The sequence below is a fragment of the Aythya ferina genome (assembly GCF_964211825.1).
Source record: "Aythya ferina genome assembly, chromosome: 10".
In the NCBI taxonomy this organism is placed as follows: domain Eukaryota; kingdom Metazoa; phylum Chordata; class Aves; order Anseriformes; family Anatidae; genus Aythya; species Aythya ferina.
The window spans coordinates 22,014,551-22,042,010 of NC_140306.1; the positions used below are offsets into that span (position 1 = coordinate 22,014,551).

General features: G+C 38.4%; 1 protein-coding gene across 6 annotated transcripts in view; it reads left to right on the forward strand.

The window, feature by feature from the left end:
* The window catches only part of OVCH2 (ovochymase 2), a 53,078-nt gene that overhangs the window by 8,670 nt on the left and 16,948 nt on the right, over positions 1 to 27,460 (forward strand). The window contains exons 1-2 of one of the 6 annotated variants that reach the window (XM_084530433.1): positions 19,355 to 19,447; positions 19,537 to 19,616. The exons of 1 other annotated variant lie outside the window; for it this stretch is intronic. In XM_084530433.1, coding sequence (XP_084386559.1) covers positions 19,599 to 19,616 — 18 coding nt within the window. In that variant the 5' untranslated portion in view covers positions 19,355 to 19,447; positions 19,537 to 19,598. Of the gene's footprint in view, positions 1 to 9,124; positions 9,253 to 17,968; positions 18,042 to 19,354; positions 19,617 to 27,086; positions 27,278 to 27,460 lie in introns of those variants that run through there. 4 more of the 6 variants (XM_084530434.1, XM_084530437.1, XM_084530440.1 and 1 more) reach the window with 4 other exon arrangements.

Here is a 27,460-nt window from a genome sequence, read left to right on the forward strand (position 1 = left end):
TTTGTTCTGGGTTTATATAAGCAATTTCTTTCTCTTCTTTATCACTTAACAACATGAATTTCTCCTGCACAGAGCTATACCATTGTTCCCATCAGACTTCAGAACATGACTGTGCACTGTGTTATTACACAATAAAGCAGAAACAGCAAGTTTTGGCATTCTGCCATTGCAATTTCACTTATTTTTATCTTAAGTGCAAACTGTTCGTTGCTTGGCAAAGAATAAGATGTGTGTGTTACAGCGGGGAGGGCAAAAATATGAGCTGAAAGTCGAACAGTGTACATTGTGCTCACCAGACTGTATTTTATGGGCTCAAAGTTACCCAGTATCAGCTGATCTAAGACTCACCATGGGAAAAAAAAAATCACATGGGAAGCAAAGTAGAAATACTTTGTGAAATCTCCCCTCCTTGAAACACTCAGGTAGCGAAGAATAACAATATCTTTTGGTCTTTATTTACTGTTGGTTGGTTGGAAGGTGGTATTTTAAGCATTAGTTTTGTCAAAGGACACAGAAGGCAGAGCAAAGGAGTTGTCAAAAGGAGAGGCATAAACTCAGCACACTTGCTGCCTTCTACTCCACCCATTTCTCAACTGATTAGAATGAACATATGACAAGCTACAGGACCACTAGTCAAAAGAAGAGTACTAGGAAAGAGACATAGCTTAATTTTATGGTAACTGGAAGGATCTTAAAATGATTGCTTAGTTGATGTACTCAAAAAAAATGCAAAGCAGAATAGGTACATGAAGCCAAACGAAAGGAATGCAGCTTTTCCCATCAAGCAAGAATTAAGGACTCCATGCTCTTTCCTCATGTTGGGCAAAGAAAAATAAACAGTAAGTACAAAAATGTTGCAGATGCATAATAAAACAATCAAGTCTCATAAGTTTACATATTTCCTCCACTAGAGTGATGCAGCAAAGGCAGGCAAATGGTTTCAGAGAGAAGGCAGATCAGCTGCAATTAATTTCAGCAGCAAAGAATCAGTAGCCTAAGACCAAAATAAACACATTTGTCTAAGCGAGGAGTATCTGGGCGGGCACCATCAGAATAACCCAAATGTGATTCTGAAGAAATAAAATCCAGAAATTGATCCTAGGAAGTCTATAAATGATCATGACATGACTTTTTCAATTTGGCCTAAAAATCACCCTTATAATAATCTGGAAAAAGAAAAACAAACAAACAAAAAAACAGCCAAACAAAACAAACAAACAAACAAAAACAAAATGAAACAAGACAAAACAAAAACAAACAAACAAACAAAAACAGGAAAAAAAAACAAACAACTTTTTTTTCATTTGGTAGAAAATTCCCCAATTCATCTACAGATGTTATATCATCATTAGCAGTCACTGATGATTGCTTCAACTGAAGAATGAATATTACAGTACCATGTGCTCAGATACTAACTTTTCAAAACTAATGCCTAATCCTGGAATTACATCAGGTCTGCATTCAGTTTCTAGCTCAGCAACAGACTTGTGGGCTTACTGATAGGGGTAATGAAGGAACAGATGGGAGGATGGGCAAAAGACCCTTGGGCTATGATAACAAATTAAAGCATTAAAGCTTTCAAGCAGAATCTACATAGATCTCAATGGGAATTTTAGTTAAAGAAAACCCAAGTTCTTTCTACCTATGTCATCATAAGTCTTCAATAACTTCAGTCTTCTGGGACTGCTGTCTGTGCAGTGGGACTGACATAACAGTTCTCACAACACTGCTATCTGCTCTGCAGCAAGATCTCAATTCCTAGCCCTACTAAAACAATGCCTAACACAATGGGGACTCTGCACTCATCTGAGAGCATCAATACTCTCAAGCCATGTAGCAGTAGCATCCCACACAGGCAGCCGTTAAAGAGTCTTTCCCTGTACAGCTACAAAGACCATGCCCAAACCTCTCTCCCCATAAACAAAATGAAAAGAGGTGTTTAGTCACTTAAATGAGACTATTTGTCCTAATGATTCATTTAAACAAAATACTGTTTTATTATGGATAACTGTTTCCCATAATGAAGCATATTGGACACTGCACCCTAGGGAACTGTGTCCTGCTTTCCTGTTGTAAGGAACAAAACATTGTGTTGGCAGCCTGGGAACTTTCTTCTGACTGAACTGCTCCCACTTTGTCAGCCTTGACCTGTATGTGGAGAAAAGCACTAGGCAGAGCCCCTGCACATTCCACAGTAACGGGATCTGTAAGAACAGCCACTCAGATCTACACATATCTATGCGTATCTAACATCGAGTGTAAAGCACGTAAATCTTTGAGAAATAAAGACAAGAGGAAATTAATTCTGCTTTTGAATACTGCTACAGAACATCAGCTTGACCCAAAGATCTTTCTAGGTATCCATGGTCATTTATAGTATAGGAATGAAAAAGTGCAAGTGAAAATAAGAGTGAAGTCACTGAAAATAAGAGTGAAGTCACATAAGGGTGAAATCCCTTTCAAAGGTTGTCTTAACAGTTTTCCAAAACATTCCAAGCTATTTCTTTTCAAATTAATGCCTTGTATTAGGCTACAGTAAAACAGACGAAAAGGAGAGTGAGAATTCCTTCATAAAGAAAGGAGGCATTGGATTTCTATGAGGTTGTCCAAAAACAGGGGCAAACATGAATTTTCTCCACTTGGTCTCTATAATACTTGTATTTCTTGTCCACTTGAGCAAGAGAGTGATCTTTCTGCAGGTCCTAATTCCACTTGCAGATGTTTCCAAACAAGCTGTTATAATGCCCAGAGCACCAGCACTGGTGTTTTTGCCTGGGACAAGACACAAACAGAGCAAGAAAGACTACAGGGAGCTTGTCACCCTTGTATCCTATTAATGTTGGAGAGAAGGATTGATAGCCCTTTCTGGACTAGCAGTAATTACTCCTCAACAAAGAGGCATTTTGGAGAAATGTCACATGACATTGAGAAGTTGTGCTGTAAGCTGTGGCTCTGATGACTCAGCACTTAGCATCACTGGAATTTCATTTTAGTGGTTCCTTCACATGGCTTTTCCTTATTATGACATAAAAAGGATAAAGGCAGCAAATGATTATAGCACCTCTGTATTACCTACAGATGCATGCAGAATCTGAAATACCATTTCAGACCGTGATACCTTCCTGCACTCATTCTGCCAGCCTCTGAATGTTACTATGCCTGATGCATGTCTAAGAGCTCACTTGGTTATAGCACATCACTAGACATGGGGAAACAGGATGCCTCTGGAATTTAGCATCTAAGTCTCTTGTTCCTACTGCTGCACAAGAAAACACAAAACTACAAAGGTAAATTGAGCTTCCTGCAATTTGACAAACTGTATGAGGCTGTCACTGGAAGTACAAGAGAAGTTCCTGGCCCAAATGCTGCAGCCCACCCAAGAGACTGATAAAAGCCTGCATTGTAGCCTCCTCTAAGCAATTAGCATCACGCTGCTCTGAGCTGGTTTTGGAACTAGTTCAGGAACATGCACAAATGATGTAGCCACAACAGCAGGAGGGGTGTGCTTAATGATACTGAAGACTGTGCCCCTTAAAGAGCAGCAAGGGTATGGTCCAGCAACTAAGTTTCAGGCCTTTGGTTTATCCAAGTGTGCCAGGGTGAGCATAGGATTCAGACCCACTTTGTGCTGACTTCAGGAGCTTGGAGTAAAGGGACAGAACTTCAGAAGTTGCCCACTAACCAGTAGTGATCCACCCTCTGACTTTTCTAGAAGCAGATGGACTAATTTGGATATAACACCCTGGAACTTCATCCACCCTATAGCCATAGCAATAAGTTAATAAGGACTCAAATTATTTATTTTTGTTACCCGCTGAAGTTTAAATGTATTGCAATGGGACCTCCTCCTGGCAGTCCTAATGCTATCAATTTCTTTACCAAATGGCTGGAGAACCATTTTGTAAAGTTTTCTGCAAAGTCTCCCAATATTTCAGCGACAGGGGTACATGGCTTGAGTTGCCACTTAACAAATGCATTGCTGCTCATCTCAGTGAGATACCATTAATTACTTGCAGACAGCACCAACAGGTTTTAAACTACCTTTACTTTTTTTGGGGGAGGCTAAGGGGTGGGAAGGGGAGCACAGAGGACACACCAAATTAGTCTGATCCACACTGGACAGGAAACAGAGGTAGCAGATATTGGTATGCTATGGCCTCAGTTTCACCACTGTTCCAGTAAAGATAATGTAAGTAAAATTTAGCTGAAGAAAAAAAACAGATGAGAAAAGGATTAATCTGTAATAGCTACCAGCTATGCTCTAGCAGTTTTTCAGACATTAAAACCAAGGATTAGCATGTCAGCCTGAGGACAGTGGAGCTGTACTAAGTGCCAGCTGAAGGAAGTTCTCCTTCAAGCACCAGATTCTTCTCCACAACAGACACCACTCAGTTGAAAACCAGTACAGCTCTGACAGGTTGGGGCACTTCACTTTCACAGGTGATGGGCACCACCAATACAGACGGGATAAGACGACAGTAGAGCAGTTTAAATATATTAGGTATATTAGATAGGCCCTTAATACCTGGATAGCATACAGTTATGCAATACTTAATTGGCCTCAATTATGATTTTCATGACTGACAAGAACAACCCACAAGAAACATCCAATGTCTCCCTGTCAAGGGAGCCTGGACAGTCAGATACAAATACCACCTAATCCTTACATTTCCAAAGTTTCTAATGCTAGAAATAGTATTAAAGAGAGGCAAGGAACCAAGATGATGGCTCAGACTGCAAATGCAGCAATGAATAGCTAATACAGAAACCAGATACTGTGCTTTGTGAATGGAGGAATTGTGACTTAAAATCTTGGGACAACTAACAGGGAAAACCCTTGGAACTAACATGACCCCAATGATAGCTAGGAAAAGTGGCTGAAGAATGAGAGAAGAGGTTAAACCATCAGCAAAGTGGTCTCAAATCAGGGGAAGATGATATAGCAGGAAGGAAGATGCTGTTTCAGTTAGCAACCGACTATTATCCTGCTTGTCAACTGATCCTGGTTAATTTATGACTTCCAAGAAATAAGGCTCTAAACATGAAGCATGCTACCAAGCTGAGGGGTTCAAATAGGTCTTTTAAAAGTAGCCATGATCTATAAACCTACCCTTGTCTCTTAGAATCATAGAATATCCTGAGTTAGAAGGAGCCCAAAAGAACCTCCAAGTCCAACCCCTGGCTCTACACAGAACCAACCCAAAACCAAACCCTATGTCTGACAAAATCGTCCAAATGCTTCTTGACCTCTGGCAGGCTCGGTGCCATGCCAACTGCCCCAGGGGAACCTGTTCCAGTGACTGACCCCCCTTGTGAAGAACCTTTCCCTAAAACCCAGCCTGACCCCCCCCCGTCCCAGCTCCATGCCATTCCCTGGGGTCCTGTCGGTGTCCCCAGAGAGCGGAGCTCAGTGCCTCCTCCTCCGCTCTCCTCACGAGGGAGCTGCAGGCCACCATCAGGTCTCCCCTCAGCCTGCTCTGCTCTGGGCTGAACGAACCCAGACCTCACCCACTCCTCATACATCTCGCCCTCCAAACCCTTCACCATTTTCATAGCCCTCCTTTGGACACTAATAGTTTTATGCCCTTGTATTGTAGCACACAGAGCCACACACAGTGCTTGAGATGAGACTGCACCACAGCAGATGGGGAAAATCCCTTCCCTCAACCAGCTAGCTACACCATGCCTGATGCACCTGAGGAGACAGCTGGCCCTTTTGGCCAGGGCACACCGACACATTCATCTTGCCATCAACAAGAGAACCCAAGTTGTGACTGACATGCGAAGTAAGAGTCCTGGCCAGCACAGCAGTTGAATGTGAATAGAAAAACAAGGCACTTGAATTTAGTCTTTGTCCTGTACTCACAAATTCCCTTTCTTCTGACTAATCAGACACAATAAACACTCTTGGAACTAGGTGTCATGGCTGATGAATGTTAGGTTGATTATCAGGGACAAGTTGTGCCAAGGGATATAATGATGAGCTGATGGATTCTGAACAGGCTTTTCTTTATTCACATTAGGCTTTTGTGGCTCATGTCCTTTACCAGAAAAGGTGAACGGTTCTCCCCTGAGAAATCCTCAGCAAGAGAAAAACAAAAACAAAAACAAAACAAAACAAAACAATACAAAACAACAAAACAAAACAAAACAAAACAAACAAACAAAAAACACAACTTTTTCTGATGAGGAACCTAAGAAACCTATTCTTCCACTCCCCAGCTTTCTTGCTAACATGCAAACATCAAAAGTTACATGCAGGATGAGATCATGTCGGTGATCTCAATCTGAATGTTACCATATGGGTTAATAATTTTGCTGGCTTCCAGACTGGAAGTAGTTTAAATTTTCCATAAGTTCAGCGGCCCACTGTAAGAAAACAAAACACTCCCTAAATTTTAGACAATCTCTGGTGCAATTCCAGTGCAATCAAAGAAGCCACATGATGCAAAGAAAGTAGCAATTTCTTTGCATCTCAGACAAGACTAAGGTTACATGGGCCATATATACAAAAAGAGTTTCTTCCAAGTCGAAAATGAAACTAAACATTGACAAAAAGCAAAAACAGTTCAGGCTACATTCAAATACTACACTTATATTTGTTAACACCTACATTTCATATACATCAAGGACACAGTAATGAAATAAAATACTCAAAATCTCCTTCCTGCCCCAAGCCATGATCAAATTTAATCCTAAGGTAAGGTTTTCCATTTTTTAAAATATATTATATAACTGGATCTGAAATTTGCATATGTGCACATCAGCTGTAAATAGCTTACAGCAATGGATTCCATCTATGGGTAGTAACTGAGGTCTGGAATCTGGTTTTATAACCCTTTAGAACTAGAGGATTATGCTCATTATTATTAAAAAACAAAAACAAACAAACAAAAACAAAAGCAAAGCAAAACAAAACAAAAACAAACAACAACAAAAAAAACACTAAGGTCCCTTCTGTTGAAGGGTTTGGACTTTTTTGGAAACGTAACCTATTGAAATCTTTATGCAATATGAAATTGTTCTGGTACACTGTACTCGTGGAAGCAGATAAAGCTTTTAGTGAGATGGAGTTTTCATTGCTTTTGCATCTAGTGAAACATTGTTGAAATTAACAATTCTCTGCGTAAGAGTTCAGGAAAATGAAGGAAGAAGTAATGCATGTAATTCTTCCGGACTTTGTAGATGGAATAAGTACAATAAGAATCGAATGACATAATGAGGATTTAATATTTTTAACTACTTAAGTAGACTTTTGTAGTATAGTGCCTCTATATAAATAGTGGTGATAATTCTCCCTGTACAAGTTTGGCAGTGTTGTCAGTAGCTTGCTATATGTACTTAGTTGCATAGCAAAGCTTATTAATTGTCTAATATAAGGCATAGTTCTTGCCTGTAACTTTGCACAGGACTTATCACAGCAGAACCATCTCTTCTCAAAAGCAGATCAGTACATTTAAAATCTTAAAGCCATTGAAAATATACACCCAGCAGGTCTTTCCAATTACTCTGGAAGAACAAGCACAGGGAGTACCACCTGAATATGACAGGGCACTTCTTTATTGTGAGGGTGACAGAGCAGTGGAACAGGTTGCCCAGAGAGGTTGTAGAGTCTCCTTCTCTGGAGATACTCAAAACCCACTTGGATGCCATCCTGCACAATGTGCTTTAGGTGATCCTGCTTGGCAGGGGGGTTGGACTAGCTGATCTTCAGAAGTCCCTTCCAACCTCAACCATTCTGTGATTCTGTAACAGAAAGTAGCATGAAACATTGAAGCTGTAACTCACGTGTTTCTCCAGCAATTCATTTTCTGCTACTGCTTCTTAGAAAGCTACAGAGGAGGTAGAGCTGATGAGGGCAGGGAGGTATAAAGAGATCACTTCAGTTAAAGCTTCTTAAAACTTAACATGAAGCACCCTTGACATAGTCTCTGTCTCACAAACCAAAAATAAGTAAACAGTATACTTTCATTGAAAAGTATAAAAAACTATTGTTGAACAGAGGACCTGAGTAAGAGTGAATGAAACTTCTCTGAAGAAATATCTTATTCTTCCCATTGTTCCATCCACTCCCCTCCCAGATTTTGATAGTTTTTCCAGAATTAGGTATGTTATTTTCTGAAACACAGTAGAACTGTGTATTTATTGTTGCTAACTACATTTTATAGCATAAGCCGTAGTCAATTTCTGACTTGCCCTGTTCGGTGACATTTCACTATCAGCTTGTTCAAATGTCATTAAATACAGTATTTTTAGTAGTTAAGCATCAGATTTCCCATCTCTGCTCAGTGAATTATTTTTTACTGCTCTTTTAACATGTCAAAGCTGATCACTCTGAGCACTGCTAGAAATTTAGTGGGAACATGTAACCCAGGAGGGATTGGGAACAACAGAGGAGTGAAACTTGCAGAAACAGTAAACAAACTGTTGTATTAGCTTGCAATTTCATAGAACAGTCCAATTAGACAGGTTCTAACAGAGCAATGTTTAAGTACTTTGTTCAGAAACTGTGAGCTAGAGGTTTTATTGTCTCTACTGGGACTTAACTGGCTGCAATACTATAGTATCATTTGAGATGGAGGTAATGGGCATCAGTGAGAAACTGAAGTTGTGAAGTTACCATAGTAACTTCCGCAGTAGATATTCTTATGACTCTTTTTAAAACATAGTGGTACAACTATAAGCACAGTTAAAAGAACTGCATCTCTATCAGTGAACATGGTACAGAGCAGTGTGCTTATTCTATAGCATGTGAGAATTATTTCCTGGCTGGATGAAAACAATAGAAAATCATTACTTCTAGAGTGGAGTTCTTTACAGAGAGATGAAATGTGAAACTAGTGCACTTGGAAGCTGAGGGAAGAATATTACTGAAGAGGAAAAATAAGGCATGGAATGGTTGAAATTCGCAGGAGATTGATTGTATGAGAAGCTGGTGGTTGGGTCATAGATGGATCTAAATGTGAATCATTCTTATGATTAAGGACAAAAATATTTGTCATTGCAATGAAATTAATCTGATAGAAGGGTAGTTATTTTCTTAGAAGGGTAGTTAGTTTTTTACATCTATCAGAAATGATTGACTTCCTTGGCAATTAATAGTGAAAGCTTTTATTTTATGCAGACTTTTAATTTTGATTTTCGACAACTACATTGGGCAGAATACATGGAACACTATTGCATGGGAACAAAGAAATATGCATTGAAGGGAGAAATGTCTGGCCTCCCTGCAGCTTGGAAACACTTGAATAAGTAAGTGTGCATCTTATTTTTGTTTCTCTGTCTTTGTCAAGTTTTGCTTTTCCATTTTATAATTTACTGTTCTTTATAGCACTTGTTTAGTTCCACCAGAGTTCTTCTATTCCAGGCATGTTGTCTAAAGCATTTCCTAATGCTTTTGTCAGGTGCCATCTTTCTTCTTTCATTTGTAGATCTTGCTTTGTTCTCTGTATTAGTAATCCTAGTATGTCTGGGTTTATGCGTATAGCTCTGATCACTAGTGTATACTGGAATCCAGGTTTCTGATGTGTATACTTTCTGGAACATCAAAAAGGTACACAGTAATATAGGGTAATAATGGTTTGTTCAACTACGGTGGTTTAATACAACAATAATTGTTTCTTTTGGGAACATGACTGCTGGAAGCAGGCAAGTAAACAGGCATGGACTTTCCACCTCAGCACAGGAAACTTTGATGTTGGTGCTGTAAGATGAAGTCTTTTAGCCTCTTCTCTGTGGCTTAATTTCTCCAATTTGAATGTGTTGTAATTATTCAGAACTTTGATGGCATAGTTCCATTTGTTTTATTCTTGGGCGATTCATAGAGACAGTTGATAATCTTTTTGATTTTTCTCTTTAAAGAATGAAAAAAGAACAATTTATCTTGTTCTGCAATATTGCTTATCTGTTATGCTGACAACCTGAAGGAAAGTGGACTAGGTCATCTTCAAAAGAGATTGGCATGGCACAATCTCAGTGAGAATTCTGACCAAACTTGCCAGTGTTAACCTTACAACAGCATATTCAGAGACACAGCTGTAATACATGCTTGTAATATACACATGGTATAGCAACAAAGTAATCTGAATTTATGTGAGAAATTATGGGCTTCAGCTAGATGTGTTGTAGGCCTGAATTACACATTTACAGGCAATTTTTAATGGGAATGAAGGTTTCCCGGATTTCCAGAGATTAATTCTGAATCTCAGCTAGGACTTGACTGACAGAATTAACACTGATAGAAAAAAAGATTGAAAAAAAGTGAGGGATCTAAAGGACTAAGTGAATATGCTTGTATGTTTACTTTGACTACATTTTTCCTGAATTCTCTTATGATGTGTCTCTTTTCAAAAAAAAAGAAAAAATACGAATAAATTTAAAATCTCAAATATACTCTTTAAAGATGGTGATCTTTGATAATGGTGGGCATAGCTGAAGAGGTGTCCCCTTCTAGTTTTGGACTTAGATGCAGTTCAGAAATGCACTGAATACAATTGACATTCTTTGTACAAAGGATTCTGCCAAAATAACACCCAGTATGCCTGTACAGTGACATAAGGCCAGTGAGTATTTTCTTAAGAAGATCTGCCTTTCAAATACAAATTGTTATGGTCTACTGAACCAAAGATGTCATGTTCTTTTTAAGAAATCTGAGCAAATTCTGGTTTCAAGTCATCTTGGAGCTTCTATTTTTACATGAGAAAGTTGCTAAAAATCACAGATACCCTAAAACAGTACTTCCTTTTTCCTAATCCTTAAAGGATTAAGAAGGAAGTTCTCTGAGAAAGAACGAGTTTAAAATTGCCATGGAGACTATGAACTTTGCAGCTGGAAAAATCTTAAACTTTTTTGTCAGCAGTAATAGATGCTTCTACAAATACATCGTTTTAAATACATACCTATAAATGCTTGGAAGGGAGCTAGGGTGAAATTAGCCTGGTTTTGGGTGAATGTCTGTCTTAAGGTGAGTCAATGTGGCATTCAAAGGTTTTACCAAGCAAATTCTGAAGCAGTAATATAAGTAGTTAGCTACAAGGCTGGTTCTATTCCTGAATTTTCATGCTTCTCTTTGAGCAGCGAACAACTGAAAAGGCCTTCTCTGCTTGTTCTTCAATTTACTAGCTTACTTAATGCACTAACTTAATACAAATTTAATAAAGTATCTTGAGATGAATAGATGAACAAATTAAATTCTACATTAGAAGTTATTTTAATGTTCTTTTCCCTGTAGTTCTTGGTACCTTGGCTTTTATGTTTTGTTTTGTTTTGTTTTCTTTTGTTTTCTTTTGTTTTCTTTTGTTTTCTTTTTCCCCACTTAGGTTAAGGAATATATGCTATGGATTCAATACAATTCTTGTGATCCTGATCTGGCGTATCTTTATTGCAAGATCACAAAAGGCGAGAAATATCTGGTACTTTGTGATTAGTCTGTGTTACAAGCTCCTCTCGTACTTCAGAGCCTCCAGTACTATGAGATACTGAAGAAGAGACCTGAACATTAGGGCATGTATGCATATGGTGGTCTAACTACACAAAGCCTGTAATCATCTCACATTTTGTAAAAGCATAATTTCATCTTAAATTGGAGTGCAAAATATGTGGTATGGTATATGTACCGTTAGTTGTATATCTTCCAGAAGACATAGAAAATAAAAGGGTCGAGTGCCGGTCTGAATTGGCATTAGACGAGTATTTAAATAACTTTAATTCATTGGCCTGGGGAGAGAATGTTTTAGACCACTGACCAACATAACTGTGCAATTTGGAACGTTTTGATTGAAGTCTGCTTAACGTACTTATTTTTTTAATTTTTACACCACATAGAGGAAGGTAAATATTGTCAACATAATTGCTAGTTTATTGACCTATTTATTTGAAATCCTAAAACTACAAAGGATTTTGAGTTTCAGAAGTGTATAAAAGCTGGTGGATATCCTGGAAAAAACTAGTGGAGGACTTCTATAATTTCTTTACTTTTGCCACTTCTTCCCTTCTCAAAGTAGGGTCATAAAGGTGACTACTTTGATTTTAAAAGGAAAAAAACCCCTCCCTTCATTATGGAAAAGCCTTTTGTCCTATCTATTTTTCAGAATGCACTCAGTGATTCAGTTCTGTGATCAAAATCAGCCCAAAATTTCGCTTAAAATCTGTGTTTGGCAGCATGAGCAATTTGCTTTTCCAAAAGCAGAACTGATCCTATCATTGAAAAGATGCAAGGGAACATTACCATGAGGGGGAAAAATATTCATTGATCAACCATCCTCTTTTTTTTAGTGATTTTTGTTGGGAATACAGAGCCAGCACTTGATTGTTACATTTCCGACTTCAAAAGGTAAATGTATTTAAAAAGAATTTATTATGCCTAGTTGCTACTTATATTACTGGTAACTGTAGTTGGACAAACTGTAGGCCTTTATTGATAGATAGCCGTTCTTAAATTCTAAGTAATGCTGGCAAATACTTCATGAATTAATAGCTTTTTAAAAACTCTGAGCTATGAAATTTGATGCATGGATAGACCAATGCATAAGCACACTCTCATCCCTGCCCCAATAAAACCCTTTTGTTTCACTGGGCAAGCAGAGCAAGAGGCATCTTGCTTCAAAGTTTGAAATATGTTAACAGTTTTTCATCTATTAGATTTCTTCAGATTTAAACCTAATAATTTAAACTCTTTCTGTGTAATTTGTTTTGGTAGGTAAAACTCAGACAAATAACAAGTTGTAAGAAAAGCCTGAGTCCCTGTTTAAGGCAATACATAAAGATTCCTTGAAACTCTGGTTGCACAGAATTCTATTTGAGAGCACTGTTCCTCTTACTGATGCACCCTTGCCCAGTGTTTTTTCATTAAAATCAATTTATACTGTGTGTGAATGTTCTTGAATCTGCTTGGAAAGGCAAATAATAACTTAATTTCACAAGAGCTACATTTTACTAGCCCTTGGTAGTTTTTTGTCCTATTTGAATTAAGTATGTAAAGAACTTATTTTGCTATTCTTGTGGAAACTTACTTTAAAGAGAACACCTTTCATGCAGGTATATATCATTTTGAAAAGATAATGGCTTCCTTGTTGAAGCTAAGTATTATGTAGTTAGTAGTTCAGCTGTAATTCCTTTTTAAATTGACCTGTGTGTGTATATATATGTAAGGCTAGCAATGGAAAGCCTAAATGTTCTAGGACCACACCTTGTGTGAGTGACCTGACTGTGGCTGAAAATAAATTATGGCTTCTGTGACTGAAGATGTTATCCTTTAACAAGTACAATAGGTATGTTACATTTTAACTTACCTCCCCAAACATCTTACTAGATCTGAAAGTATGCTTAAGCATTCCTGCACTGCAGATGTTTTTTCAGAGGTGACTACAATCCAATGATGTCCCTCTACCTGTGTTGGCATGTGACTGAAGTTTGCAAAAATGCATGCATCATATTCTGAAAATTATGTCTGTGAAGCAGTTGACTTAGAATTTTTGTTCTTTATCACCATTACACGTGATACTTTTAATGTTGATTTGTTAATACTGGGAACTAATGAAGCCAATTAATTGATTATTTCTGATCCATACTGCTTAGGAATCTATTCTGTTGACTATGAAACTGAAGAAAAGAATTGCTTCAAATGTAAGGACACTTAACCTCTACTTCTTAAACACTTGGCAGTTTAGAAATCCACCTTGAGCTAGAAGTCCTGGCCCAGTCCCGCAACTACGACATCATCGGCATAAGCGAAACCTGGTGGGATGAGTCCTGTGACTGGGGTGTTGCGATAGATGGTTACAGGCTCTTCAGGAGGGACAGGCAGGGTAGGTGAGGTGGTGGGGTGGCGATGTATGTGAAGCAGGGGCTGGACTGTGTGGAACTTCAGGTCGGCGATGGCAAAGTTGAGAGCCTCTGGGTAAGGATCAAGGGACGAACGAATAAAGGGGATGTCGTTGTGGGAGTCTATTACAGACCGCCTGGCCAGGACGATAGCGCCGATAAATTATTCTTTACAGAACTAAGAGAGGCCTCGAGATTAACTCCCCTTGTCCTTATGGGGGACTTCAACTTGCCGGACGTTAACTGGGAGTGCCACACGGCTGACACGAGCAAGTCCAGGAGGTTCATGAAGCACCTAGATGATAACTTCTTGGTGCAGGTGCTAACGGAGCCAACTAGGAAAGGTGCCCTCCTAGACCTGTTGCTAGAAAACAGGGAGGGTCTGGTGGGAGATGTGGTGATTGGTGGCCGCCTCGGTCATAGCGACCATGAAGTGGTTGAGTTCAAAATTTATGGTGACAGAAGGAAAAGTGCCACCAAAACCTCATCCCTAGATATGGGGAAAGCGGACTTCAGGCTGCTCAGGGAACTAGTCAGCAAGGTCCCCTGGGAAACTGCTCTTGAAGGCCTCGATGTCCACCAGTGCTGGTCACTCTTTAAGCGATGCCTCCTAGAAGCACAAGATCAGGCAATTCCTAAATATCGCAAGTCAGGCAGGCGGGGCAGGAGGCTGGTGTGGCTGACCAGGAACGTTCTAATGGAGATTAGGCAGAAACAGAGAGTGTTTCGCTACTGGAAGGAGGGCCAGGTGTCATGGAAAGAATACAGGGATGCTGTTCGTGTTTGTAGGGAGAAAGTTCGTGTGGCCAAAGCACAGCTAGAGTTGAAGCTGGCTGTCTCTGTGAGAGAAAATAAAAAGGGTTTTTTTAGATATGTAAATGGAAAAAGGAGAACTAAAGAATACATAGGGCCGCTCCTTGATAGGGAAGGTCTCCTCACAGACGATGACATAGGCAAAGCAGAGACGCTTAACGCCTTCTTTGCCTCTGTCTTCAATGCTGATGATGGGCTTCGGGACCCAGGGTGCCCTGAGCTGGAGAACCGGGACGGTGGGGATGACAAACTCCCAACCAACCCTGAACATGTGCGGGATTTGCTACTCCACCGGGATCCCTACAAGTCCATGGGTCTGGATGGGATTCATCCCTGGGTGCTGAAAGAGCTGGCGGACGTCATCGCGGAACCTCTTTCAATTATTTTTCAACGATCCTGGGAATTTGGAGAGGTCCCGGTAGACTGGAAGCTGGCAAATGTTGTGCCGATTTTCAAGAAGGGTCAGAAAGAAGACCCTAGCAATTACAGGCCTGTCAGTCTCACGTCAGTGCCTGGTAAAATCATGGAGAAGTTGGTTCTTGAACTTATTGAGGCGCACCTGGGGGACAAAGCAGTCATTGGTCCCAGCCAGCATGGGTTTGTGAAGGGTAGGTCCTGCCTAACTAATCTGATTTCCTTTTATGATAAGATCACCCGTATGGTGGACCAAGGGAAACCAGCTGAACTACATGTAACCCTGTGCTGCTTTTTAGATATTTGTTGTCTTCTCTAATGCTATACTGGAGCTTCAGTGCATAGTTGATACATACTTTGGCTTTCTTTGCTTTGCAACCACTATGACTTACTAATACTAGTTATACAATTGGTGATAGTGATTATACAATAGATTTGTCTGGAATATTGAACAGTGACAGCTTTGAATGGCTTTTATTCTGTACGTGTGTGCTCTTAATTCAGCTATATTCATTAATTGCAGGTGTAGCAATTATTACCAGAAGCTTTTAATTTCATTCTAATTGATTTTTATTTTTTTCAGGATGGTAATTCTGTAGTTACAAACAAACAAACAAACAAAAAGATAACATCCTGGTGTAGAAGCAAGACCTATTGATTGTTTTTTCTATGGACACAAGGAAAATTAAAGCATGAACTTTTATCCTAAGTCATTATCAAATTTCCATAAGGTTCTTTGAGGAAGTGAAAAGTTAAAAACCACTGCTTGATTAACCTTTTATGGATGTAGGAAAAGGATTAAATATTCAACTGCTCTTGGCTCATAAAGTATGGCATACAAAGGACATATGGGACAGTTCTATCTGTACTGTAGAAACAGCAGTTTGGCCTCTTACCAGAAGGGTCAGAAAGTAGTTGTACTCCTGTTTTTTGTTGACAGAAGTCTGATTTACTAATTGCACTTCAGTGCAAATTATTTAATGCTTAGCCACTATTAACTTTAAGTAGCATGTTAGCCTTAATCCAGATTCAAGACAGTGTCATGTACCTGAAAATTTTTATACTTATGAAGTTCCATATTTCATCTGTTCCTTCATTTCTGATGAAATTATCTCAGAACTGGATGTCTAGAGACACAAATAGTTACTGTTTTAGACACATAACTAAGGTGGAATTCAAGAATCCGAAGTTAGGAGGCATGATTTCCTCTATTATAGCTATTTTCTTAGTAAGATTCAGAATCATAAGGCAAATGCTTAAAATAATCAGGGTCTTCTCAAAAGCAGTCATATTGCAGGGTGGAGAGAAATATATCCTTTGGAAGTGGAAGGAAATAGTATCAAGACTGTTCCCATCATTCAACTGTCAGTATTTGTTCTCATTTTAATAGGTATGTGGCGTGGCTGTATCGACACTGTTGTTATGTGGATTGTAATTTGCATTGTATATAAAGCTTCTTGTCCAAGAAGATAAATCAGGGAGCAGAAGTTAACTCTTAGTCTGAGTAAGTCTGTCATTAGGTAGGTTCTCACTTAATATACTCTCATAGGACAGTAGTCATTCCAAGTTAAGGGACAGCAGCTAAGGAGATGCCAGTTTACAATATTGCTTACAGTGCATGGAAACCTGCGGAGTCTGTGGAAGCTGAGATCTTTTTTGCAATTTATGGTATAGAAACTTTTTTGCAAGTTTATTTACATGACATAAAAGGCAGCAGTGTGTTCCTCAAACACACATTAACCACTCCTATGCAATATCTTTTCAAATGGGCTTAAAAATATATCATATACTTCAAGGAGCTAACAGATCTTGAACAAATTGCGTAGGCTAGAACAAGACATCTTGTTATCTATTGCAAGTCCTTAGCAGGAAGAATGGACACTTCCAGATCCATTTGCTGTACTGTACACTTCCTTGCTTCATGTTCCCTCAAGGACATCTTGTTCAACACAGTTTTTAAATTGTAAATTAATAAGTAAGTATAATTATTCAGCTGTTAGTCTAGCTTTTTCTTTGCCTGTATCTGTCAAATCCATCTTACCTTTTCAATTTCACACAGGCCCTCCCAATTTTCATCAGCAAGATGCTTTTTGTTGCATAAATCACACAGCACATACTTTCAGAGTTTTGTGCATAGTAACTAGGAAAAGGATTCAAGTCTAATATAGGCCAGAACAGCACAATCCTCCTGAATCTGATGAGCCTTCACAGAGTAAACTGTGAATCAACAACATATGCTATTCTGACTGTTAATGTGATGTTTTCCAAAACTGCAAGTGAAAGACCTCTCTTCTAATGCTGTGTTGGAGGACTCATAAAATAATTTCTCACTACATTGTTTGTTTGTTGTCAGAGCACTTGTCTGTAATTCTGTATCTGTTATTTAACAACAGATAGCTTAGGACTCACAATCATCACTCATCTCTATATCATACTGTACAAATGACAATCCTGTAGGTTGCTTCTGTGTTTGGATTTTTATTCTCCCATTTCTGAGGGGGTGCTTTTTTCGGCTTCTCGGGTTTCTTCCTCCACTCAAGTTCTACCTATGCTCTTGCCACCCACTCAGTTGACTGACCCTAGCCATAGTGCTAGGCTTATTGAGATTAAAAAATTGTATGCTTTTGATGGTAAACACTTCATTAATTCCAGGCACTGAACACATTGGGAAATTGGCCAGTTTGTTACTTTAGGAAAGAATATTAAATTCTGACTTCTGGAAACAAATGAAAGACTTCTAGTTCCTCTGTGATAACAAATATCAGTCTAAATTATACACTTGCATGGCCACTTAGCAGAGCAGATCCCTCTACTTTTCAATCCATGTGTGTGGTTTTAAGCTACAATTAATCTTTCTTTATCAGTCACACCTGTGTTTTTCCTGTTAAATATTTTATTTTGAAAGAAAAACATGCAATGTAACTTCCACTCTTTGACTTCAATTTAAAACCAAGCCTATTCATTTTTAACAGGAATGTGTTGCTCTTAAGCTAGTAAGTCAGTTTCTGGATGAATTAGTTACTTTATTGCTGTTTCATGTGCCATGTAGTTTCTGCATTTCAGAACCAATAGGTGCTTAGCATCTATATATACATATTCAAAGAGTATGAAATTACTTGAAATTAGAATAGTAGGCTGCTGAAAATATTTTATATTCTTTCCAACAGTATTCCGCAAAGGCTTTCTTTATAAAAATCTTTGGTTAGAGAGAGGCAAAGAACACTTGTCTTTTACAAATGCTAAGTGATAACACTTTTGGATCAGTCTCCACTATTAGAATGGAGAGAGAGTTAAACCACTAGTAGGAAATACTAACTAGCTATGTCTAAATTGAACTGTTTTTAGATCATTAAACCAACTTCATAGAAGAGAAATACTGGAAGAATTCAGAGCTGCAAAACATGGAAGCAGTTGGTGCTTTTCTCTTTAAACATGGTGCCACTACCTATCAAATAACTTTATTTTCAACTAGAACTTTACTGTTACTTTGTTAGTTTTTTTCCTTTCAAACCCAACACCAGAAAGTAAGTATTGGGGGGTGGTGTGGAAATCAGTCCTTGACATTTTTTGTTCTTCTAGAATTAAGTGTAATCTTGTCATTTTAATCATTCTGTTATAGACTCGGATTTTGTGCTTCTTGTTTGTCTTTTGTGGAAACGTCAGAAGTTATTACCCTGTGTGTCAGCAGTGATCACTTTAGCTGGCAATTAAGTTGAATGGGGAATCTGAAACAGATGCTCCCTTCACTCATGGTAGCTTCACAGGTACTTGGCATCCAGATTTAGTAATTAACCTTTTTATGTCTTACATCTCTTAGAGTAAACTGGATATGAAGCTGAATATGCAATGCCATGGTAAGATAGCTTGCCTGAAAAGGCCATCTCTTTCAGCCACCTGTGGTGGGGAGAGCAGAAAAAAACAAACACAAAACAAACAAACAAACAAAAACAACACCTAGAATAGCCATGCAAAGTGGAAAGCCAGTGTCAATACAGTGTCACAGTATACTTAAAGTAATACCCTTTCTAACTCCTGAGGTGGTGTTTCCACCCATGAATGTTTTTGCATTTGAATGTTTTGCTCCAAGACCTGTTAAAACACAAGTGAGGATGATGACTTGCATCTTGATTATAATATTTAAAGCATGAAATCTCTTTCAGGACATCTATCTGTTAGTTCTTCTTCCCACCAATGAAAGCATTGGATGGCTTCTATGTTATGACAGATTGCCTTAGAAACCCAGGTGGGAGAGTTTAGAACAGGTACTTAATATCTGTTTTTGTAAAAAGACACAGGCATTGCACGTAATTAACTGCCTGGGGCTCTGATATGGAACAAGAAGCCCACCTGGGACCCCAGTCCTGGTGAAAGAATGGGCTGCTACTGCTTCTAACTGAAAGTATCTGTTGTTAGTCTTTCTGCACATTTTGCTTCTCATTCCTTGATCTTCAAGGTTGTTCACAGCTGCATCTTCTCAATCACTTTTAGAAGCTTTTGCTTACTGTCTTCATCAGCAGTTTCATAAGGTTCCATGGGAAATTGGTTTAGAGATGGACGCAGGCTTTCAGGTAAGGCAGAAGCATAAACGAGTGTTGTTTATCTATGAGGAGAGAACAGAAAAAGACTGAGATGTTCTTCTGAATAGCCACTTGGCTGAACTGACCCATAGTGAACTCCTTGCTGATCTGCCTCTTTATCTTTTCCATGTAATAGACACGCACCTCCATGCTGGCTTGTAAAGAGTTGCTTCCAGAAAGACTGTTTGCTTCCTCCACTTCACTGCAAATAATTAAAGTATTTGTCCTCAAATGCAGGCCTTTTGGCAAGCGTAGCTGTTTTGATATGACAGCATTTTTTTTTCTGTTAGAATTTATATTGTGTTAGCTGGCATTCACATTTGTTTAATGGATTTTGGGTTTTGTAGAGCTTCTCAACTGTCCTAATAAATAGACTGCTAATGACTTCTCTTATGTAGTCCTTTATCAGTTCAGTGTTTCAACGTCCTTAGTTTGACTGGCTGTGGAGATGTAGTTCACCAGAAAAATACTGATGTGATTTCTTGTGCATAGTCAGCCTTCTGTAAGGTAAAACATATATATATAATTTTTTAATGTGAAATGTTGTATACTTAAAAATGACTTTTTGACCTTTCCAGATGCGTAATGTGCTATTTTTTAATTGTTAAGTTTTATGTGACTAACTTTATGTGCAGTACATACAGTTTCTGTTGTCCAGCCTTCTGGATTATTGCTCTTCTATTTACGCTCCTTGGAAATAGTAACCAGTAGTTTCTTGCATGATTCTTTACTGCCTGTAACAATGAAAATGCTAGACACTAGTTGAATTATTAACTCTTCATGGTCTTAAATCTCGAATCCTTCTGGCAAGGTGAGAAGACATTTACCCAGTGTGTAACAGACCTGAAGTCTCAGCTCTGCCTGTTTTAAAAGCAGGGACCTGGACTTCATCCCAGATACCAGTTCTTGCTGCTGGTTCTCCTTGCCTCATCTCTCCACAATTCTTTTTGCAAAGACCTCAGTTGTTGTGTTTACATATTCAGAATTCTGAAAATGCTTAATATCTTGTAAGACAGACTTCTAATTTCCTTTTTTTTTTTTTTCCTTTTTTTTTTTTTTTTTTTTTTTGTACTCATAGCTACATCTACTACTGCAGAGACAGGGAATCTGTCTCCTTGACTTCATTAGAAGGCTTTTGTACTTCTCCTCTTTAATCCTCCTGTGTGGTATGTACTGCAGCACAGCATGCACAGCCTATTTCACTAAAAGGGAGAACTAGTAGTTCCATTGCTGGTTGATAATACCTAAGCAGTGAGTGTCCTATGGCAGAAAGTACTGCAGGTGGTTGTAGTGGCAGAAGCAGCTTGCCCCTTCTTTGCCTCTTGGAGGCAGAGGGGTAGTTACAGAAGTGGGAAAGTAAGCATGCTAATCTAGTTAGGAAATTTTAAGCTAGCTAAAATTTAAACAATTCCAGGAGACTTGGACAATGCTGTATCAGTGTATAACCACATGCTAGGTTATCCATGTGTACTAGGATGAATCCTGCTAAGATTTGTCAAAGGGAGAAACAATTCAGAAATGATTGTCACTTGCAGTCAGCATGGGTAAGATACAAACTAGCAAAGCCATACAAAAATCATGTAGGGAGAGCTGTGTTGATTGTTTCGCTGTTATTTCTATTAATTTTCCTTTTGATTAGATAGCATTTTAGGCTTCTTGGTTTTCTTCAAGTTCTCTCTGCTGTCATGGAAACGGTTTAGAACTGACTCTTTGAAAGTCTGATAAGAGGATTATGAACAAGACTTTTGATCGGTCTGATGTGACTTTAGATATTTCACTGGATTTAAATGAGGTTTGTCTTACACAACCAATAGCAGTACAGGAGGAAAAACTTTTTTCTACGGATATTTTCATTGCAGCAACTATCAGACTGTCAGATGTAGCTCAACTACACCTGTGACAGAAATGGTGTTGCTCTGCCACCTTATGGCAGAGCTGAAGCCAGAAGACACCAATTCCTACTTTAATTTCAATGGAGATTACTGTATATGTATTAACGTGTGGAAGCTAGAACAATAAATAGGAGTGCAGATGCTTCTGAAAGGGGCTGTGCTTTAATTATAAATAAAAAAAATATATTTTCTCTTATCATTGTTCTTATTAGCTTTTCACATCTCTACTAAATTACGTGCTCTTTGGGCTTGGACTGACCTTCCTTGTACTTCCTGTATTCCTGTGTTACTGTGATAGTGTGAGATAAAAACAGAACTGTCTACTGGCTCTGTTAAAGATTTCTTCTCTGGCTTTTCTGCCTCTGTTTCCCTATTTAAATGTAGGGACTGTAACTTCTGCCATCTTTCACCAAGAAAAAAAAAAAAAGAAGAAAAACCCACAACACACCTACTGTACTCTCCCCCCAACAAAACAACAACAAAATAAATAAATAAAAAAACAACTACCATCCTGCTCTGATTTCAGTCTGAAAACTACCCCTAAAGTTTAAAAATCTGCCGTTCTGCACAAAAAGTTTTCTGGGCATGTTTCTTTTGCCTTTCTCTTCTTTTCATGCTGGACCTCTTAATCTAAACCAGTACCTGCAGGCTGTCACCCTGCTTTCTGCTTCTTCCTATGCTGACTGTATTGCATACTGGGTCCTGAAAATAAGCTATTAAGCCACAGAGACCCCGTATGGTCAAGACTGTGGTTATGTGCTACTTTTATGCAATAGCAGAAGCTGTCTCATCATCTGCTCATCAACTGCTCAGGAGCAAAAACAGGGATTACTTCAGGATGTCTTGCTCCTGGAATTTTGAGCTACTTTGACAAGTCTTTCATCTCTAATACCATATCATTTGGACTTGGTTTCGCCTCTGCACTGGTAAAGCAGTGATACCCTCAATGAAATCAGCTGCACAATGATACTGAGTTTTAGACTTAGTATATTGGACTTAACGGCATCATAGAGTGTGGTCCTTTTATGTCCTTGTGTTGATGTGATGTGAAGTACAGACATCACACTGGCAGGATATCCACGCTAATGTGCTAGACATTTATATTTAGTATGTTTCTGAAAAAATATGAAAGAACTTATCTAATTGCTGTTTGACTGAGATGGAACAATCATGTATTTTGAGCATATTTCTTAGCACTGTAGTGCTGTAACTCCTTTTCCCGAGTGTTAAAATCAGACACTAGAATGTGCATTCACTATGTTCTCTGAAAATCAAGTTATTTGTTGGCTTTATTTTGGATGATGTGTCTGTCATGCATCAATTTAATAAGAGATGTGCAATTTAATGAGAGATGTTCTCCTTCTAGGCCTCGCTCTGTTGTATGTGTGCAAAACTGCAGACTGAGACAGCTGGTGGGAATGGAGGGCCTGTTTCTTCAGTGTCAATCATTTATCTCTTGTAGTTGAGATGCCTGCTGAGTGGGGACATGCCCTATGCCCTTTGTGCTCATAATAACTGTGGTACAAGGCCTCATGAGCTCGGGTTCATTGCGTTTCAGGCTTTGTTCTTCTGGATGAGAAAGGGTGCTAAGTATAAATTCTATGTGCCTGCAGAGGAGGAAAACAAACAAGCAAAAAACAGTAAAAGCTAGTATGTTAGCTCAGCATATGGTAGTAAAGTTGCATGAAACTAATGCTTTAGTGTTCCTACATTTGTTTTATGTTTACTGAGGAGCTTCCACTGTTCTTGGACTATGTATTTCATTAGTAACAATACATTTCTGAGGGGATGCTATATGTCTGAGAGCTAAGCAACTAGGGTACTTCTGACCAGCACTGATTTCCTTAGTACATATGGCAGTCTTCCCTTAGCTAAAAAAGTGTAGTATTGATCTTTTCTTATGAAGCATTTTGAGATACTCTGGCCAAATACTTAAGCTAAGCCAAATTTTGTTCCCTTTCTCTTTCTTCATTTGTCCTTTACCAATTAATCAGTCATGCTCTAGGTCTAAGGCTGGACTTTATCCAAGGAAAGCTTTGGCCTCTTTCTTAACATGTCATGCTTTTTATAGTCTGCAGTGTTTTTGCATTTGTTGGCATCATTCATCTTGATTGGTTTTGATCTTGTTTACTCTGAATGATAAAATCATCATCAGTTAGAAGGCTTAGTTACAGAGGGAAGAAGTATTTCACGGCATTATCCATTACAGATACAAGTAACTGAGCATACATCTATAATACTCATATACTGCTGAGTTATGAGAGCAGAAATAACAGAGCTACTGTGAAAAGTGGGAAAATGCTAGCAGGTGTTGTTTCTTATGGTTTTCAGTCACTTTTGGCTAGTATAGCAACTATTCCGCTTTGCGTTGCATAATGAAAAAGAGCTTAATGCATTTTCTTTTGAAGTTTCACTTTTTCTTTGCACAGGAAACTCAAATAGATTTTAATGTGTATCCAGAAGTTTGAAACGAAGACTAAATGTTCCCGGGAAATAAAGTTTTGGGTCACTTCTGAGGGTTTTTATTCTACCAAGTAGTCTTTTGAACATTCTTTCTATTGTGTTTGTTTTGTGCCTTGACGGGTCAACTTAAGAATTTAGAAGGGTGTAGCAAGTTAAAGTAAAAACACTGTCAAAAGCCAACCTTACTTGTTTTACTGCTCCCTCTGAGTCCTTGCCTTAGTTAATTAGAAGCAATAAAACATAACTAAATGTCTCTCTGTGAAGCAAGAACACTGGCCCTTTCAGTCGTGCTCTAATGGGAGCACAGTGGTAATGGGGGAGGAAATGATGAACACAAAGTCTTAGAAAGTAGTCTGTATCTAAGGTAATTTGTTATATTGGGCTGACTAATGTTTGGGAGGATGAGGTGTGGGTGTAAGCTGTGCAGGGGTGGTAACAACTATCCTGTTGAAGCTATGGAGATATAGGGTGACCGTGCCCTTTAACTTTTTTTATGCTGCATTAGGATGCTTTGTCCTTTCAGGGATCTTCATGCTCTAAGAAAAAGAACTTTTTAGTTCCCAGAGTGTGGTAGTTGAGAGTTAAATATCACAGAATGTTCATCTCCGATGTATCTGCTAACCGGATAGGAGGTCGTGGCAAAGCTTAGAACAGAACTGAAAACTCTAAGTCTGATTTCAGGACAATATCATGTCTAAAGTCCAATCTGGCTTCAGTTTCGTGGTTGGTTTAGGTATTCTTAATTATGGAGGTTGCAATCAAAAGCAGAGGTTGCAATCAAAAAGAATGAACTGATCTGTTTAATGTATGCATTCATTCCTCCTCCTTTGTGTTGGCACAAGCATTCAATTTTTGAGTAACAGATTTAATCAAGAAGCCAATCCAGCTATAAAATCAAATCCAGCTACATTAAAAAAAAGAATATTCAGCTCTCCTCACATCCTGACCATAACTGGGGCTAGTGAAAGGCGAATAGTAGTAAGAGTGGCTTTTTTTTAAGATTGGCACAGCTGTCTTTTTGGTAGCAGCCTGAACTTGGGTTGGTTTAAAGCAACTGAACCTACAAGCACAAAGGGAACATACTTATCACTTGTGAAGAATTTGCCTTGTGTGTTTTTAACAGTTTGTTCTTCGTAGAGTAGCAATCCATCATCAGCGCTGTTTTTGTTAATAGATTCAGAATGGTCAGAATGGTCCTTGCTGAACACTTTTATCTCTGGTCATTTTTAATAAATATTTATTTGCTGAATTTTCAGTCAAAATCTGTCTTCCTAAAAATGTTCTAACTGAAAAAACATGGGTATAAATCTTTCTGGAAAATGAGTTGATAGCATTATGAGCATTATTTAGCAAAATTTTAGTTTGTTGATCTTTTCAGCAATGTTTGCCAAGCTTAGCTATAATCATAAACCATAAAATAGCTGAACTAGGAGCTGCAGGATTGATGTGGGAATATTGAGGTGAAACTCTGTGGTTTGTAGTATGCAGGAGGTCAAACAAATTTATTGAATTATCTCTGCTGGTCTAAAAGTACACAAATCCCAGCCGTGTAAATCCCGGCTGAAGGTATAAAAATATGGCAGAGTAGCATGGTTCTGCTCTGAGATGAAACATAATTTGCAGAGGCAGAGGAGAAAATATGTTTGTGAGTAGATGAATTATTGAATATTTTTGACTCTAGGAATGGATGATTTCAAGGAGGGAACTCCTCCAGCTTTTCAATACACTGCTCTCTGAAGTAAGATGAAGGTTTTGTCTGAAAAAAGTGAACAAAAAGTTAACCATTCATGTGTGCGGTTCGTTTTTATGCTCATTAAAAATGAAGTGACTGTTTTTTGTGCTGGTTACATGTGGTGTCTTTTATATGTATCTAAATTACTTTTACTTTGGGAAGATGTTAGGCAATAATGGAATAATGAAAGTTAAACTTGATTTTGTTGTTACATCAGACTGAAGCATGATTTGAATCAAGTAATTGGAATTACAGTAGGCTAAAATTGCTGAAAAATGAGTTTGGAAAGTTGAAATACATTTATTTCCTATTAAACCTTAATTAAAATATTTGGTTCTGTTTTCAGTTAAGAACTACTGGATTCATAAGTGTAATACACAAATGATAACATTTATGAAAGTTAATATTTAATATTTAAACCATATTTTCAAAATACAGAATTGTTCATTTTATCAAAAAAGTTTTCCAGTTTTCAGGCAGTGACCTTGCAAACAGTTCAGATGATCGGTGACCCTTAAAAGCACAAGCCAGTGTTTTCAAAACAAAACAACAAATCTCCTATTTATAGCAATTGCTGAGCAATTGCTGCTTATGTTACCATCCTCATCCTCCATCCTTCACTCCTTATCTCTTCTCTTAAACTTCATGTTGTCACTGTTATTTTCCACCTTTCTTCTTAGATGGATGGAACAACATGAAACAACTTTTCTAGTCAGGCTAGAATAATTTCTGAAATTTATGTATTTACATTTTTCAGTCTGGTCGTGTCAGTGGTCCACTGACCTTAACTGAACAGCAGCATTCATTCTCTCCTACCAGCCCCAACCACCCCCCAGACCAGAAGAACTGAGCAACCATGCTGGAAGGTTTTGATGATGAATGTTATCTATATTATTTTCCTTCTTCCAGTCTTAAACTTATTTGTACTTTTTTTGTTTAATAACCTGATAGGAAGAAGTAGCTATATACGTTTCTACAGCATTAAGCATCCTATGGAGGATAAAATGTTTGTAAATCAAACGTACAGCAAAAGAAGAGACAGAACAGACAATGTTATTGATTCGTGCTCTTATTCTGTGGCTAGGGACTGGATCTACCTGCTAAAATGGGGATCAAATATAGATTTTAAGCACAAAGTAATTTTGGAAAACAGGTGATTTAGTGGCTTTGACTGGTCTTACTTTGAAGATACAGGATGCTAATGGGGTATGTAGCTAGCTCTGCACTGGAATTTGGAGCACATGTGTGGATGGAGATGAAGTCTGAGATCTGACCTTTCCTGTTCTTTCAGGAATGATGCTGGTGGTGCTGCCTGCCAAAGCCACAAGTTTTAGGAGCATCAGCAGCTAGCCAGTGAGAAAAGTAGATAAAATCATTGGTGCCTCTGTCCGTGCACACAGTAACAGCTTCAGAAGGAGAAAGATAAATCAGTAGTGAATGAGGAAAACAAAGAATAGTTAGACGAGAAAGGCTGCACTCCTGTTTTGTCATCCCAGACGAAGGGCAGGTTGTACAGAACATGCCATTCTGTGCTTTGTCTTTCTGACCTTTTTGGCTGCTGCACAGTAAGTGTTGCTTCGCTGTCATGAATTTGAAATGAGCTGATTGTTTCTCTGTTTGCCAGTGGGCTCGATGTTTCTATTTCTCATCAGTAATGTGACAGGTAATGTTTGCACAGTGTCACTTAAAAATGCTGAGATTTTTTTTTTTTTTTTTTTTTTAATATCATCCTGTTGGATGGTGTCATT